Source organism: Haliotis asinina, chromosome 11 (genome assembly GCF_037392515.1).
Source record: "Haliotis asinina isolate JCU_RB_2024 chromosome 11, JCU_Hal_asi_v2, whole genome shotgun sequence".
Classification (NCBI taxonomy): domain Eukaryota; kingdom Metazoa; phylum Mollusca; class Gastropoda; order Lepetellida; family Haliotidae; genus Haliotis; species Haliotis asinina.
Window position 1 is genome coordinate 33,182,121 of NC_090290.1, and position 15,768 is coordinate 33,197,888.

A 15,768-nucleotide genomic window follows, 5' to 3' on the forward strand; every position below is an offset into this window, starting at 1 on the left:
AAAGTCACTGTGTTCTGTAATCTGATGGGATGAAAAAAATGATCAAATGGTATTAGATTCCCGGAAACTGCAAGACTATTCACTGCGTATTGACACGTAAACAATTGTTTTGTTGTGTCATCAACAGTGGTGACGTCATTCAAATCATATTGTGACGTAAAGTTAGAATGACGTCACAAATGAGCAACTCCAGATGCTGCCATGGGAACCAGCTGAAACGGCCAGCTGATGACACTTCACTGCTGTACTCATACTCGATGTAAACAAGTGCAGACAGTAAAACCCCCTTTGTTTACTTTTTTGTTTACAATGTCGATAAACACCATGTGTTGGCCAATTTCCGGGTGTTATTGAGTATTTGAAGCACGGGAATGCATTTGGAACCGACGGCGTCAGCCAAAGGTTTATGATGTTTATCTCCTAATTAATGGCTGTGAAGTGGTATTTAATAGCATTATTTTTAATAATATTCAACCACACATATTTGTTTATTATTTAATTATTATATGATATTTATCTAGTGCACATATCCATGCGACTATTGCTTGCTCAAGGCGCTGGCATTTGTTTCTCTCAATCTCTGGATGTCCATCTCTGACTCTCTGCGTCACACTGTATTATCAATCTCAACTCCCTTGGGAGTAGACAACTCTTGCTGCCACTAGGTGCACCAAGCTTTTTATTGTGGTTCTTTTCTTTATTTTTTTAGCAAACTTCCTGTACCAGTTGAAAATGTTGCTGAGAAAAAGACAAGGACTCGGGCTAAACCGGCTCCAAACTTTAATAAGTTGCATTCCCAGTGGACTAACAAGTTGCAAATTGGGAAAGCATGTCGGAAGAAGCCATGTACTGTGGTAGGTCTAGACTATTGTATCGTCTGTTTGGCTCAAAAGTGGACCGTTGAATTGCAACCTAACTCGGAAACTAATAAACATAACATACTCAATGAAATGCTGATCATAATCTAGGGATTGTGAAAGGCAGGGGCTATGGGCCATTTTGCACATTAGAAATTGATAGAATGCAAAATGGCCCGTTAAAATTGGGAAGTTTACTGTTGATACAATGGCAGGGGCCCATTGAAAATTCAGGAAATGGCTAATAATCCTAAAAATGGCCCATTGTCAAAGTTCTCTTTCCCAATCTCTCTAATCAAAACATTATACCAACTCTGAGGGTTTTTTTGCAGAATTTTTGCAAGAATAATTGAAAAGTTGTCAAAGTGTCATTGAAATATTGACACAGTTCAGTGTTTATTATGAAGGAGGAGTGCAGAGAAAGAGCCATGTGTTTGAGAAACATGTGCACAAGTTAGCAGAAAGTTATTTATTCATTTACCTATGCTGTGCCATCTCCATGCTTTCTTGCACATGTGGCTGTTTCTTTCTCTGCACTCATTCCTCGTAACATCATAGAGATGATTATTTATTAGACCCCTCAGCTTGGCAGAAGTAAGCTTTTGGACAAAGTGGAAATTTATATCATATTCAGAAAAAAAAATGTTTCTTTAGGAACATAATTGTGCACAGATTTTCCTTTTGAGAACTGAACCTGAATATCTATGTCCGTGAAAATTGAGAAAAATATTACAGACTTATATTTAATAAGCATTTGCCAAACTCCTTTATTATGTTATGAGCATTTCCAAAAAGGGATGAATGAAAACCATGGGACATCAAAACTTAAATGATGGCAATATCCTTATGCAGAAATGCACCATTTCAAATTTATTTGATAAATATCATAATTATAGGCAGTTCGGCCTATAGCAAAATAGACAGAATGGCCTATAATATCCAGTTTGGCCTATTATAGGCTGATCGTTAGGTTTCCCCAACCTGAATGACAAAGATTATGGTTATGGTTTTCTCCATGTTATTAAACAAAGTAAGCTATGGTTCTTGTTCTCAATATTCTGCATTAAGATCATATCTCATATACCGAAACAAAGGCCTTGTACCATGATACATACTGTATCATGGTAAGAGTGTACCATTTCAGCCCTGTAGATCGATGCTCATGCTGATTGATGCTCATCACTGGATTGTTTGCTGCAGACTCAGGTATTTACAGACTGCCAAAGCAACAACCAAAACAAACTGAACCAAACCAAACCCATTTTTTATTGTGATGCTCAATATTGATGGTTGATTGACGATCAAGTTTTGCCCCCTGTTTTTATTTTCAGTCTTCAGCCAATCAGTCATCAGGCCATATAATGGCGTGTTGTGAAATTATTTTACTCACTGTTGTGTGTTGTTTATGCAGTCTCAAGAATTCAACTTGACAAGGCCAGGATCAAAGGCTCAGGTAAAAGCTGAGGTGGCGGCCCCAGTGAAAGGCCTTGATGTTCAAGCAGGGGACAGACAGTGTTTCACACCTGATGCCAAGTCTGTGAAGGATCTGGAACTGAACAGAGAGCTGTCTCCTTCTCAACAGTCTGGTCGGGCAACCATTGCTACATCCAGGTATGTACCACTAACATTTTGTGGGTAACTGTACTCAGTGACAGTTTGGTCACCTCATAGTTGCATATGTGGAGACCCCTAAAGATTTGGACTAGAATTGGTCTTCATGATCAATGACAGATTACCACTTGTTTTGGATGATGAATGCTTAAACCTTTCCTTATCCTGACTCATGCTTAGTATGCTTGTCTCCTTCTTTCTGAACATAGCAGAACATTTGAATCCCTTGACGTTCCCTTCTTTAACGCAGACGTAAAATCAGTACTCACCCAACAAGTAACCTCCTTTGAGCCCATGCATTTGGCATGCAAACCAGTCACATGACATGCCATGCTCTTCACTCTCTCCTTATTTGCCCTTGAGATCGGACGTGAGGGCACGGGGATCACATATACTTTACTAGTTCGGCCTTGTAATCAACTAAATTACAGCTGTATTCGGTTTATCGTCATAACTGTGTAACTTCTACTATTATGAGGATGGAGGGGATGCCGTTTTTCCAGACGTAGAAGTAACATCTTGGACTGCTGATGGTTTGAAATTAGAATCACTTTCCAAGGGATCCAGTGATGCACTTACTCATAAGATGATTGATGGCGATCTTAAAACAGTTACCATTCTGTTGACTGAACCTATATTCAGGGTTCCGGAGAATCTACGCATGGCATTTGATAAAGCAACTAAATATCTAGGTCAGCGTATACTAACGTTCAACCCAAAGAAGTTTCCCCTGCACTGAATGGAACCGTTTACCAAGGCTCCTGATGTAGACAATTATTACAACCTTATATCAGTCTCAAAGCAGGTCCTATAGGGTTGAGGATATGAAGATGGCTTAGTTGGATTCAACTACCCAACGTTCGTTTACGGACTTGCACGATCTAGAGCCATCAATGAAACCCTGATCTCACAATTCAAGGACTCAACCTCTGAGGAAGATCAAATGGTTTTATCAGCATTGCCGACTCAAAAGAAAGACCAGATATTTATCTTGGAGCACTTGGTGTCAACTTCTGCTGGACTAACCCTTTTGAGGAGGCAAGGGTTACTTTGGGCATGTACCTGGAATGAAAACTACTCCAAGCCTTTACTTAGAACTCCTTGGGTGACCTCAACTTTATTTGACAGTGGCATAGGCGAAGTTGCAAGGAATGTAACTTCAGAGTCCCATGAAGTAATGATGATTAAATCTATTGACACATTGGCCAACGTGATGTGTTAAACGTCTCAATGTTACTCAGCTAAATCCATGTTTTCTGGGGTACAGAAGGCTAAGAAAAGTTTTCTACCTTCAAAGGCAGAAGAGTTTCTTTTTGTCACTCTGCAGGGAATAACAGGGCCACCTCAGGACGGAGCCGTTCCCCTAGACGTGCCCACAGGGGCTTGTATCGCTTTGAAACGGTGTTCGAAAGACATATAGATGTATAGACCCTACCCTAGTACTATATAAAAGGAAAGGGATGTAACGAGGAAACCACCCCCTCCTCGATCAAAGTTACATGTTACCGCGTAAAATATATTTAAGGCCCCATCGAGGCCAACGGATCGAAAGCCAGATGATTTCCCTACAAAATGAGCTATAAATGGTTACAATCGGATCATTCTTTCAAAAGTTATACGCTACGAATCATCGAAAACAGCTACCTCCGCAATTTCACGCCAAAATCATGGATCACCCAATACGGCGAAAACTCACCTTTTAAATTCGTTTATTAATTACAGCCGCGTTGGCAGCACCAACGCTGGGCTGGATTCGATCGGCCGCGGTATTCCGTCGGTCGGAAAACTTATTACAACATCTACATGTCATTTTTTCGACAGTAAGCAAGCATTTTCACCAAAATAGCCGGCAATCCTACTCACATGTCGGCCATAAGCGACCTTGACATTCAAGTGAACTGAGCAGATCCGCACAAACAGACTCGGGCCATCCGATTGGCCATTTCCACTGTATATTTTGTTTCCAACCAGTCGGATGGTCATATACCAGGAGCCTGCAACGTCATGGCAGACGCCCTATCTCGTCCTCTTCGTCCATCTCCAACAGAATGGATGTTGCATCGGGAATCATTTCAACTAATCAGTCACGTTTTCAGATCACTGCAGATAGACCTATTTCCAACAAGATTGAACAAACAGATGACCTTTGTGTCGCTAGTAACAGATCACTTAGCCTGGGCAACAGACGTCTCAGCATTCCATGGGAAAGATTAAACACGTACGTGTTACAACTGATTTTGGTCGCCCCCTACTGGCCAATGAGAGGTTGGTTTCCAACACTTATGGAAGAGCTAGGACAACCAACACTACAATTACCAGAGTGGAAGAATCTTCTCATCCACCCCCACACAAAGCAAATGCACGGCCAACCATCAGTATTTCATCTTCACGTATGGACCGTATTAAGACTTGTTTGAATCGCAGAGGATATTCAGCGAAAGCAGTCACCTTAGCCTTACGGAAATCCACTCACACTTTATGACGACAAGTGAAAACGTTTTGAGGCATTCGCCAGGAAAAAGGGATTTTTGGCGAACAAGGTGACTCATCCTCAAATAGCAGATTGTTTATGCTATTCACATCATTCTAAGGATCTGAAAGGTTCTACATTATCTACATACCTAGCAGCTCTCACCTCAATCATCACCATGGGAACAGGGACCAAGCTGACTAAAGTACTAGAGCTTCTTGCCTTACTACGTTCGTTCAAACTGGAAGATCAACAACACAGATTTAGAGCTCCAGCGTGGGACCCAAATATTGTACTCCAACACCTTTCAAGTGATTCGTGTGAATCACTTGATCGGACATCAGTTGAAATGTTGACTCAAGAGACGCTATTTTTACTTGCCCAGGCTACAGCTTCAAGAATATCAGAAATTCATGCTCTAAACTTTAATCGACTTTAATCAAATGAGGTTTGATGCAAGTCACCAAGAAACAGCTCATTTGGGTCTAAGATGGGATTTCATAGCAAAGAATCAACTACCAGGTCAACTGGATAGACAGTTCCGTATACCGGCCTTGTCTTCAATCTTAGGACCTCATGATACACAAGATTTATCATTATGTCCAGAGCACTGAAAATATACATTGCACGTACCAAGTCTAGAAGACAATGGTTTAAGCGCCTATTTATCCCTATATCTACTGAGACACCAATGGAAGTATCCCGCAACACCTTCAGAGTGGATTAGAACTGTTATACTTAGAGCATATAAAGCAGCAGGGTTAGACCCGCTACAAGCTTCTAACCCACATGAAGTCAGAGCCCTAGCCTCTACACTAGCACTACATCTATCTACTATTATGGAAGGTTGTTTTTGGAAGTCAAACACTGTGTGTCAAACCTGCGAGACATAGCCACGGGGGACATCACTGGCATTCATCAGTTTGGGACACTTGTCATTGCTTAGCAACTAACAGTTCCCCGACGACGCTGACATAACTCATCCAATTTATCACGTGACTTGTGGAAGCCAGATGGTCTGTGGAATATTTGGTGGAAAGTCTATGCGCACGTCTTGAACAGACTAGCATGAGTGATTAGAACCTTATATTCATTATGAAGATATTTGAACATGAAGAAAGGTTGCAACTAGTCTCGATTGCTATATCTTGATATTTAGTTGCATCAGAAACTAGCAGGACGCTAGGTACTTTTGGTGTCATCACGTGCTAGTCAACAAAGTCTTCTATGGAAGACAAGTTTGACTGGATGTGATTCCCTGCAAAATCTACAATGAATATGAGAAGAATAGGATTGAATTATCTATGTTACAAGTTCCTGTTAGGGGGGAAATTATTGGACGTAATTTGGAACAGACAGCAGAATCCAGCATGGTCTGACACACCACCATTTCCATCGGATTCTGTGAGCAATAAAGCATGTGTCAGGATAAGGAAAAATATGTAATTTTCTGAAAAAAAATTGCAATTTTATACTCATCCTGACTCATGTCGAAAGCCCTCCCAGACACGCTGAATTCTCGTATTCTCGTGTCTGGTGATTATAGGAGAGAGTGAATTATCATGGACGATCAGCTGACTATGTGCATAGGAAGGGAGGTAATACATGGGTGAGTATGAATTTTACATCCGCTTCTTTTAGAAGGGAACTTCAAGGGTTTTCAGGTGTTCCAAAGTAGTATATACAATGGGGGTTTTAAAACACTTTCAAGAAAAGTCTCTACAAAGCCTTATTTACTAAATAAGGCTTTGGTTGGGCCCTTAGCTCTTGCTACTATTACCCCTACTTCTTAACGTGTGTTGGAGGTAACACTGTGCCGTACGGTACGATCAATAATTCTTCTCTTACAAACCCCCTACCAGGCCCATCCCTCAAGTAGTATAAGTTAGGTTCGTCGGCTTTCATATCCACTTTATCTATGTTGTAAGTTTTGACTGACCATATAGGATCGGTGGCCCGCTTACGGCTATCACCCTCGTGTTCCCCCGGCTGGTATAGATACCTCACTAGGGCCCTATCAGGTATCTGTTTCTCCTTCCCACGCAATGGAGCGGCCGACTCTGCAACTATTGATTTTAGTTTGATAGCGTCTGCCGGTTTCTTACCGGTGAGACGGGTGACTTCATGGTTGATTGCCGACACCACCTTGGGTAACCTCGTGACCCATTCAGTCGATCGTTTTCCAGGGGTGGCCATCTCCCTAGCATACTGATGGCCGAACAAGCGCTCAGCCAAAGTCCTATTAAATCTCTCAACTATGGCTTGGCTGCGATGGGTTCTGGCCGTGCCACGCCTGACCTTTGTATCGTGTTTGGCTAGCAGTTGTGACACGGCACCCATGAACTCCCGTCCGGGGTCAACTTGCAGCTCTGTTGGCCACGTCAGCGGACTGCGTTTGTATATGCGTTCGAATCCTCTGGCTACCTGGGCCGAATCTTTCGTGGTCAAGGGTTCGGCTTCCTTGTAACGACTGGCTACGTCCACTACGGTTAAGGCATACTTGTACCTCTTGTCGTGGGGTAGGAACAGTAGGTCTGCCTGGTGAACGCTATTAGGTATGTTAATACCGAACCTCCTTCTAGGCACGTAGCGTGGTGCCGGCAAATAGATCTGCCACAGGGCTTGTTTTTCAAGCCACGCTTTGGCTTCCTCTGGGGGTACTCGCGCTATTTTAGCTAGCTTATCTACTGCGCTAGCTCCTTTCCAGTACCCACGCGGGCTGTAGTAAATAGCCTCAAATTTTCTCATGTCCATACGCGTATGTGTTTATCCCATCAATAGCTATCCAACGTTTAGTGTCCATAGGCGACAGGGACGTCTTGTTTATAGTCAGTCCGTATATTTTATGTCCATCACTTCTAAGTGTGTTCATTTTATGCCTAAAGGTACGGGTCTTGAACAGGGCTTCCTTGAATCTGGCGTGTTTGATGTGTTGTTTCACCACATACTTCTTAACCCCCTTAGCCTTCCGGATCTCACTATTGTCGGCTTTCAGTATGGAGTACATCTTAGGTCTCAAACCTATGTACTCGGCTATGGGCGTGCCAGCACACTCGTCCTTCATCTTACCTAGGACCTTTTTATTTACCGTACTGTGTATGGTATGGGTCTTAGGGTAGTCGCTGGTGTCGTATAAATCGAGGTGTTTTTTCATGTCCTCGTACACGTCCTCGGTTCGAATCTCCATCAGCAGGGAATCCGTGTCAGTGTACAGCACTTCACACCTGTCACCGTACTGTTTCTTGAGCTCGTTGTAGTAAAAGTCGTACATCAGGTGTTTGGATAAATCGAGGATGCTCATCCCCACGTAAACAGGCCGGTTGAATTTTATGTGGCTTTTCTTCATGTGTAGGGCAACCAGGTTGTCTGTGAATATCTTACTACGGTTGAATGCCGGACTGGCTATCAATCTCCTGAGCTTGTCTTCCTCACTCGACCGAACCAGCTTCACGGTCACGCGTTTCCTCAGGTTCTCCATAGTCTTACCAAACACCGAGTTGTTCATGAGCTTGTAGAGATTTTTCTCAAAATCACTGGTGGCTTTTTTTCGTAGGTCTGTGTTCATTCTGATGTAGGGCTCCATCCATGGGCTCTGGTCGAACATGAGCACCCTGTGTATTTTGGTCAGCCTCATACCCAACGACAGGTACAGCTGTAGGTTGCGATAGTGAACGATGTACTTGGTCTTATTCATTAAGTTAGGCACGAGTTTTTCAACGTCTGTCACACGCCCACCTAACAAGTTATGTTGGTACTCAGACATCCAGTCTGGGTTAACCCTCATACGTTCGGGGGCCAGGGGGTAGCTGTTGTGTGATGTGTGTAATTCCTTGGTATACTCTAAGTCAACCTCGAGGATATACCCTTTGTTCGAATCTGGTGCAACCCCCATAACATCAACGTGGGGTACCCATTCGAATCCCCCTGTAGGTAGATACTGGCTCATGGCCCAGCCATACAGGTTGTTTGCGTCGAGGTAGAGAATGTGATTGGTTGGCTTGTTAGGATCGTAACCTTTCACGTATTGATTATTTGCTTTCGCGTATCGTTTGGATGCCATGGAAATCCCACCTCGCAAGCCTTTCTCAATGAATAGGTGCATGTCGTAATCTGTGAGCAATTCCAAATTAACTCCGGTCTTTTTAAGCAAGGCGTCCCACGACAGACCTGGGCTGGTGTAATACCATGCGGGGTCGAGTTTATACTGCTTGAAACACGTCCGCCTAAACGTCTCAAACACGTCGGCTAACAGCAGTACATCTGTCCTCAAGTACAGGTCGTGATAATCACCCAGGTTCTTACAACCCAGTTTATTCCATACGTTAGTCGCGTGCGAGTAATCATCTCGTGAGACGGACGCCTCATTCAGCTTGCTATAAAAGCAGTCAATAGGGGGTAGTCTGGTCTCGGTGAACTTGACCCAACTATCCATGTACTCATAGGGGTACACACCCTTCCTCATAAGCAGGGGTCTAGTCTCGGCGTCTGTGTATCGATCGGTGATATGGAAGGTATTGTTGGCCTTGACCAGACTGTCGAGTGACGACAGGAGGAACTGAAACGAGTCAATGAACCTAAGTCCGTTTAAGCTGAAGGAGATGTATCTCTCCATGTTGTTGGGGATGCACGTTATATTACCATCGATTTTCGCGATGGCCTGCATGATCAAGTGTGAGTCGTACCCTCTCAAGTTGTGAAAGACAACGGGGATGTTTATTGTCTTAGGGTTGATTTTAAGCTTGAGGTTGCACGCGCTGTGAGCGGCGCCTCTATACTTACCAGTTATGTGGCAGTGATCTCTCACCGAATCACCGTTAAGTGGTGAGTCACACACGTGACAGTTAGTGCTACTAGCGTGAGCTAGCCTGTCGACTCGGGTCATACGCATGGGATCGATTCTATACAATGCATTCCTAATAATTTTTTCTTCCTCCTGCAAACACTTTAGAAACCTTTCAGCCGCGTCAGGGCCCCTATACACTACCGGAGCTTTCGTTTCCCCGTCACAACGGACGACAATGTATCCAAACCCACAGGCTTTATGCTCGTGTGTTTTGTGGGTGATGGGAGCCTCGCCCTCGGCACCACTGGGGGAATCCCCCACCACCAAGGCTTCGAAGTCGGCGTATATGATATAAGGCACAGACATTTGGTTCTTGTGGTTACTGAATTTTAGGATATTATCACCTTCCTTAGGCATGTCGACTCGTATGGCCGTCTGCCCCACACCTTGACAATCATCCCGGTGGGATTCTAATAAATCAGCTCGTGTGAAGCCATGTAGGCATCGTTCACAGAAGTGGGTCTTTTCTCTGTGTGCCGATTGGTCATACAACAGCCTGCTAAAGTGTTTTATCCATGTGTAGTGATACTTGTCACCTCGCTGGATCATGAATATATTGATAACTTGGCGATCCTTCACCGGGCTGACCCTGTGTACTATTGTTGTGTTACCTTCGTGCCCAAAGACATTTATAGCCAGATTATTCTGTTTTTCTACTTTAGTGATCTGGGATATGGGGGTGGGTTCATCTATACCATCCCAGTTGAGCCCATCATCCTGAGGATAATTAGAAGGCCTGTTCGGATTAGTGTCAGCTGGAAATAAGGCTGACCTGATAGCTAACCTCAGGCAATCGTTTCCTCTATTCTTAACGTTTACTATGGCATGTTTGTTCCTATAGTAGGGGGACAAGGCTAGGTATGATCCGCCTCTGAACGGCACGTAGTTAGCTATGTCTAGATAGACATTATCGATTTTATCTACAGCCCACCCGGACCCCAAGTGTGTGTAGCGTTCTAGGTATTCTCGTATCTGCTGAAAACTGGTATCGATTGATGCGTCAATGGTCTCTGTATGTGTGACAACCTCTTGTTTACCTCGGAAGTAAGGCTGAACATACTCAGTGGCCCCTGTGGGGCCCCCAACCTGCTTATCGAGCGACATTTTCACTGTGATCTGAAACTTGATACTTCCTAGGTTATTTAGTTCCTGGTTGACCTTATCAGCTATCAGAGGCTTGATATCTGTAATGTCGATGTTTCTATCAACGTGCATGCGCCAACCTCTCAAATAGTTGCCTACAGCGCGCTCAGTGCGCACGAACTGTAGGTCAATAGCTCTATTCTGTCGTAATAATTCTACAAGCTGTGGTTTCCTCATACGGGAATACCCGCCTAAACCCAAATCGTGTGCCTCGGCTTTCAGTTGTTTTACAGTGGGACGTGCTACGGGGGTATGTGATAACAATTCGACTAACCCGGCTCTCCCCAGGTTTGAATAACCCGTGTATCCAAGCTGTTTTGCTTGAGCTTTTAATTGTTTTACCATAGGAGGGGCTTCTAAACCTAGTAATCTCAACAATGCTGACTTCCGCATTCTAGAATACCCGATCACACCTCTCTGTTTTGCGACCCGCTTGAGCTCGCGTACAGTAGTCATAGTGTTTACACCTAACATAACCAATGTCTAATTGGGTCACAGTAAAGGGAGGTAACCCTTGATAAAACATTTATTTGGAGTCTATCTTGAGCAGTCGTCTACGTTCTTTTATGTAGTCCTTTTTATTCTCGTAGATGAGTTGATGTCTGACTACGTTCGCTCCGTGAGCTTTACATAGACAGTAGTGTCCTTTAACCCCGATACCACACACAGAACACGTGTAGTTAGGACTTCCCATATGGAAACAACAGAACCCCTGATTCCTGCATTTCCTACCACAGGCCTCGGTCTTCCCCATAAGTATGTATTCGCATCGGTATGGAGCGGGTCTCATGTTTACTTATATGGGTATTTTAATTTAATTGCTTCGCAACCAACGCAGTAGCTGCTATACCCAACACTATGAAGCCCAGTTCACGATTCATTTGTCCCTTGGATGGTGTGTAGTACTGAGCGAGTGTGGGTTTATTGAGCGGTTCCAATCGTTTACCAGTTAGTAGGTAGTATTCTTTCATTGCTTCATCGACATCGTTGAATGTTTGAACGGCATGGTTTTCACGCTGGAGTTGTTCGTTAATAAAATCGATCCTCTGGAGGCGTTTTTTAGCGTACTCGGCCTGTGCCTTTTGTAAGTTCTCAGTAGCGAGATCGTGCCGCTTCCTTTCTTTCTGTATTTCAGCCGCGTGATCATCTCGTAGTTTCGAGAAGAGAAATTACTCCCGGAAAATGCCAGGGCATTCACTAACGCCCCACCGACCATCATAGCTATCGTGGCCATCCCTATATTTATTTCATTATATTATCAGGTATTATCCCTTGTTTTACTAGGATGTCTTTTGTGGCCATCGCCATACCAAGGTTCATTATGAGCATACCCATATCCTGCAGGTTGAAATCTAGCTTGATAGTTGGTTGTTTAAGCACCATTTTAGTCAACCGAGCGTACCCTACTGCTAGACTGGCGACCACTGTGGCGTGGTATGCGTCGTTGACGAACGTTTTCCCCTCAGACATTATGTATATATAAAAATATTTTAAATTATAACATGATATGCGGGTCGACAGTGGGGGTTACCACCTCACTGTTGGGGGGTACCCCCACGTTTACCTCACGTCCCTCACGTGTATATAACCACGAGATAGCCAAGGCAGCAGTTACGCCTACAACCAACAACAGTCGGGGGTTGGTCACTGTAATAATTTTATGTTGGTTACACCACCGTTTTTTACCGGCAGCTACTCTCTTAGGATTCTTCTGCCTGGTTACTGTTGGGGTCACTTCCCCCACTGGTTCCCTGGTCTCCTGTGAAGGAGTCACTTCTCTCACTGTTGGGGGTGTGGGGGGTACCACCACTGGGGTTTCCTCCTCCTCCCTGGCATCCATCTATACTATTATTATTATCATTTTTTCTCTCAAATTGACAATGCTTTGCCGTGATAATCGCCGCCGTCACTGGAGCCAACAACATGCCATATTTGTGGTACAGCCCGCAGCTGATAGAGCTCACGGCGTGTTCGATAAAAGGGTCTTTCTCGAGGTCCTCCCACAGGTAAAGTCGGCGCTCTGGTGGAATGGGAAGGAAGTATGACACAATACCGGTGTATATCTGGGTCATAGCCGATCCTATTGTCTTTGTCATTTCTGCTCCGAGCCGGGACTCGTATCTAGCGTACAGCTTATCGATTTCTTCGGCTGACATTTTGTGAATTTTATCCGGAGTGTAGTCTCCAAAGTAATGTTTGGCTTTGCCGCCAACAGCCAACGCCACCAGTTTCTCTCGCTTATCATCAGTGGGGGAACCCTCCACCAACAATTGTTCGAGCAATTCCTCACACTCCATCTTATAATATAACAAGTCAGATTTAACTATATAATACCCGATGCAGACAAAACACAGAGAAATGAAGGTTAAGTTGCACACGACAAACACTTCAAATATCATAGCTATACTTAGCATTTGCTTAGCTTTGCTTAGCTTTGCTTAGCTTTAGCTTAGCTTAGCTTAGCTTTGCTTAGCTTTGCTTAGCTTTGCTTAGCTTTAGCACACCCTATATGCTACTGGTTGGTCGGTCTTGAGCACGAGCTTAGCGTGTTTAGTTTCAGCGAGCTGTTTCTTCACCCGTTCCCGTTCTAATTTACTCATCACATCGTTCTCTCTCAAACACTCCTCGAACGAATCCCTGTCCTTGCAGTGAAATAAGGCCACCCATCGCGTCTGCTCCCTGAGGTCTTTCAACACCGAGTTGAACTTCTGCGTTAGCACCCAGACGCTGTGATTTGCATGCCGGCCGGAGAAGGCCAGGTACGATAGCATGTCTCTCTTTTTTGTTATCTCGCGATTAGCGCTGCAGTCGTCCAGTATGAACAGCGTCGGTTCCCCTTTAAATTTCTCGTGAAGAGCTTTCAACCAGTCCTGCAGGTGTGTTCCAGGGTCGATTTTGTGTACGTCCGGGTCCGTCATCACCCAAGGTCGCGCGTACGTTTTATTCATGCTCAGAGTAGGGCACATGATAACGATGTTATCGAACACATCCTTGTAGTAACCCTCCAACATATCCAACACGAAAACGGTCTTCCCACAGCCAGTCTGCCCGCACACTATGGCGCAGTGTGGGTCAGTGGGCAGTTGGGGGTGTGGGGGTGTCCCCCACTCAGTAGATGGCTTGCACGAATCTCCCATTGTCTATATTAAGTTGCGCGTCCATAATAACGTACAGATATAATTTCAACTTACCAGCGGGTTGAGCCTTCTTAGTAATCTGGATGGTTATCCCTTCGCTGCCGTTATCTATACGGCGCCCGCTACCGTGCAGTTTATCATCATCCGTGGATCGCATGTCCAACCATAGGGCGTACTTGGTGGTCAGGTATTCACCGATCTGCACGGAGCCGAGGTCCAGGTCCTTTGTTATATAATCCCCCACTGGTAGCTTTTTTATCTCATCCCACTGCTGGTGTGGTCTCATACCATGACTGAACAGCTGGTTGGGCACGCCCTCGATGGTCACTTCCACCTTTTCAATCTCGGGGTTGAAAAACTTCTCGCTGTCCCTCCGGAATCTCTCGTAATCCTCCACGGGGACGACCAGGATACCTTTCATCGATCGCGCCGGCACGTTCAGGTTGATATTCCACACAGTGTCGCTCTTATCTTGCACGACTGATCTATGCCTCAGTACGCGATCGTACAGGATAGCCATCTTCCCAGAGTACTGGCTTCGAACCTGCCTGGCCAGCTCCGGGCTAGTGACCATGTCGAACTCCAGAGAGATGTTGTCTATGGCATAACTGGCCTCATCACCGTTCGGCGTACGCACTACTTTGCTATAGTCGTTAAACGTGAGCTCGTATTCGAGCCTATCACCCAGCGCGGCCTGGTAAAACGGCGCGTGTCCCGTGAGCAACTCGAAGTCGAGCGGCACGCAGAATCGATTCCCGTATGCTCGAGCGATGGCCTTTTCACCGTCCGATAGCTTGTCTAGCTGGTCTGTCGTGAAGGCATACCCTATGCGCGACCGGGTTGATTTGCTGATGCCCTGGTACACATCATTGACTCGTTCTCCCTCGCTTTTCCAGAGATCCCCGTAGCAGTGAAACACGTTGCTGTCGTCGATGCTCAGCACCTCGTTACCGCTGATCTTGACGGTCGTTTTCTTGATGATAGCTCGACCCACGTTCCGCACTAGCTCGTGTTTGTCGTTGTCGGAGGTCAACGTGATATTGAACGCCAGTCGAACAGTGCCTGGTACAATGAGGTCATTCTCACCAAGGTTTGGAAATCTAACCAGCAGAGTTTGATTCTGGTCTATCTTGCTGGGATTGTTGGTGATGGTCACCGACTGGCGCACGGCTCTGGCGCCTAGTGGCTCTCTCAATCTTCTGAAAGGATCTAATTTTCTGCCGTACATTGTTATATAAAGGAAATATATTTTTCAAACTAATGGCTGAAGACATACCTATGGATGATATGTGGGACGATAGTGCCCAGGCATTCAATGATGACCAGGAGACCTCATTCTCGCAAGGTGACGAGCTCCTTAAGGGCGCCGTCGACGATTATTACAACGCAGTTGAAAATAGAGACAACCTCAAGCCGTTGGGAAGGGAATATTCCAAGTTTACCCTCAGCAATGGCACGCTGCGTTTGAAGGCTCACCCGGAGATCGATCTCATGCATAAAAACAAGAGAAAACCGCTTGCCTTATCAACATTGGACGGTAAACATGGGAGGGACTTTATCCGCGATGAACTAGGCTTCATAGATTACGGTGGCGCGCGACCTAAGCTTCCTCCGAAGTTAGTTCAAGGTCTGGAAGGCATCAGATACGCCCCATCGGATCAAAACATGACTTATGATATTAAAAAGGTGTTGGCCGACTACGAGAAC

At 44.9% G+C, this 15,768-nt stretch overlaps 1 protein-coding gene across 1 annotated transcript in view; it reads left to right on the forward strand.

The window, feature by feature from the left end:
• LOC137256598 (uncharacterized) overlaps window positions 1-15,768 on the forward strand; it is an 89,441-nt gene that overhangs the window by 956 nt on the left and 72,717 nt on the right. Inside the window, exons 3-4 of the mRNA XM_067794473.1 lie at window positions 710-854; window positions 2,269-2,468. Coding sequence (XP_067650574.1) covers window positions 710-854; window positions 2,269-2,468 — 345 coding nt within the window. The remainder of the gene's footprint in view (window positions 1-709; window positions 855-2,268; window positions 2,469-15,768) is intronic.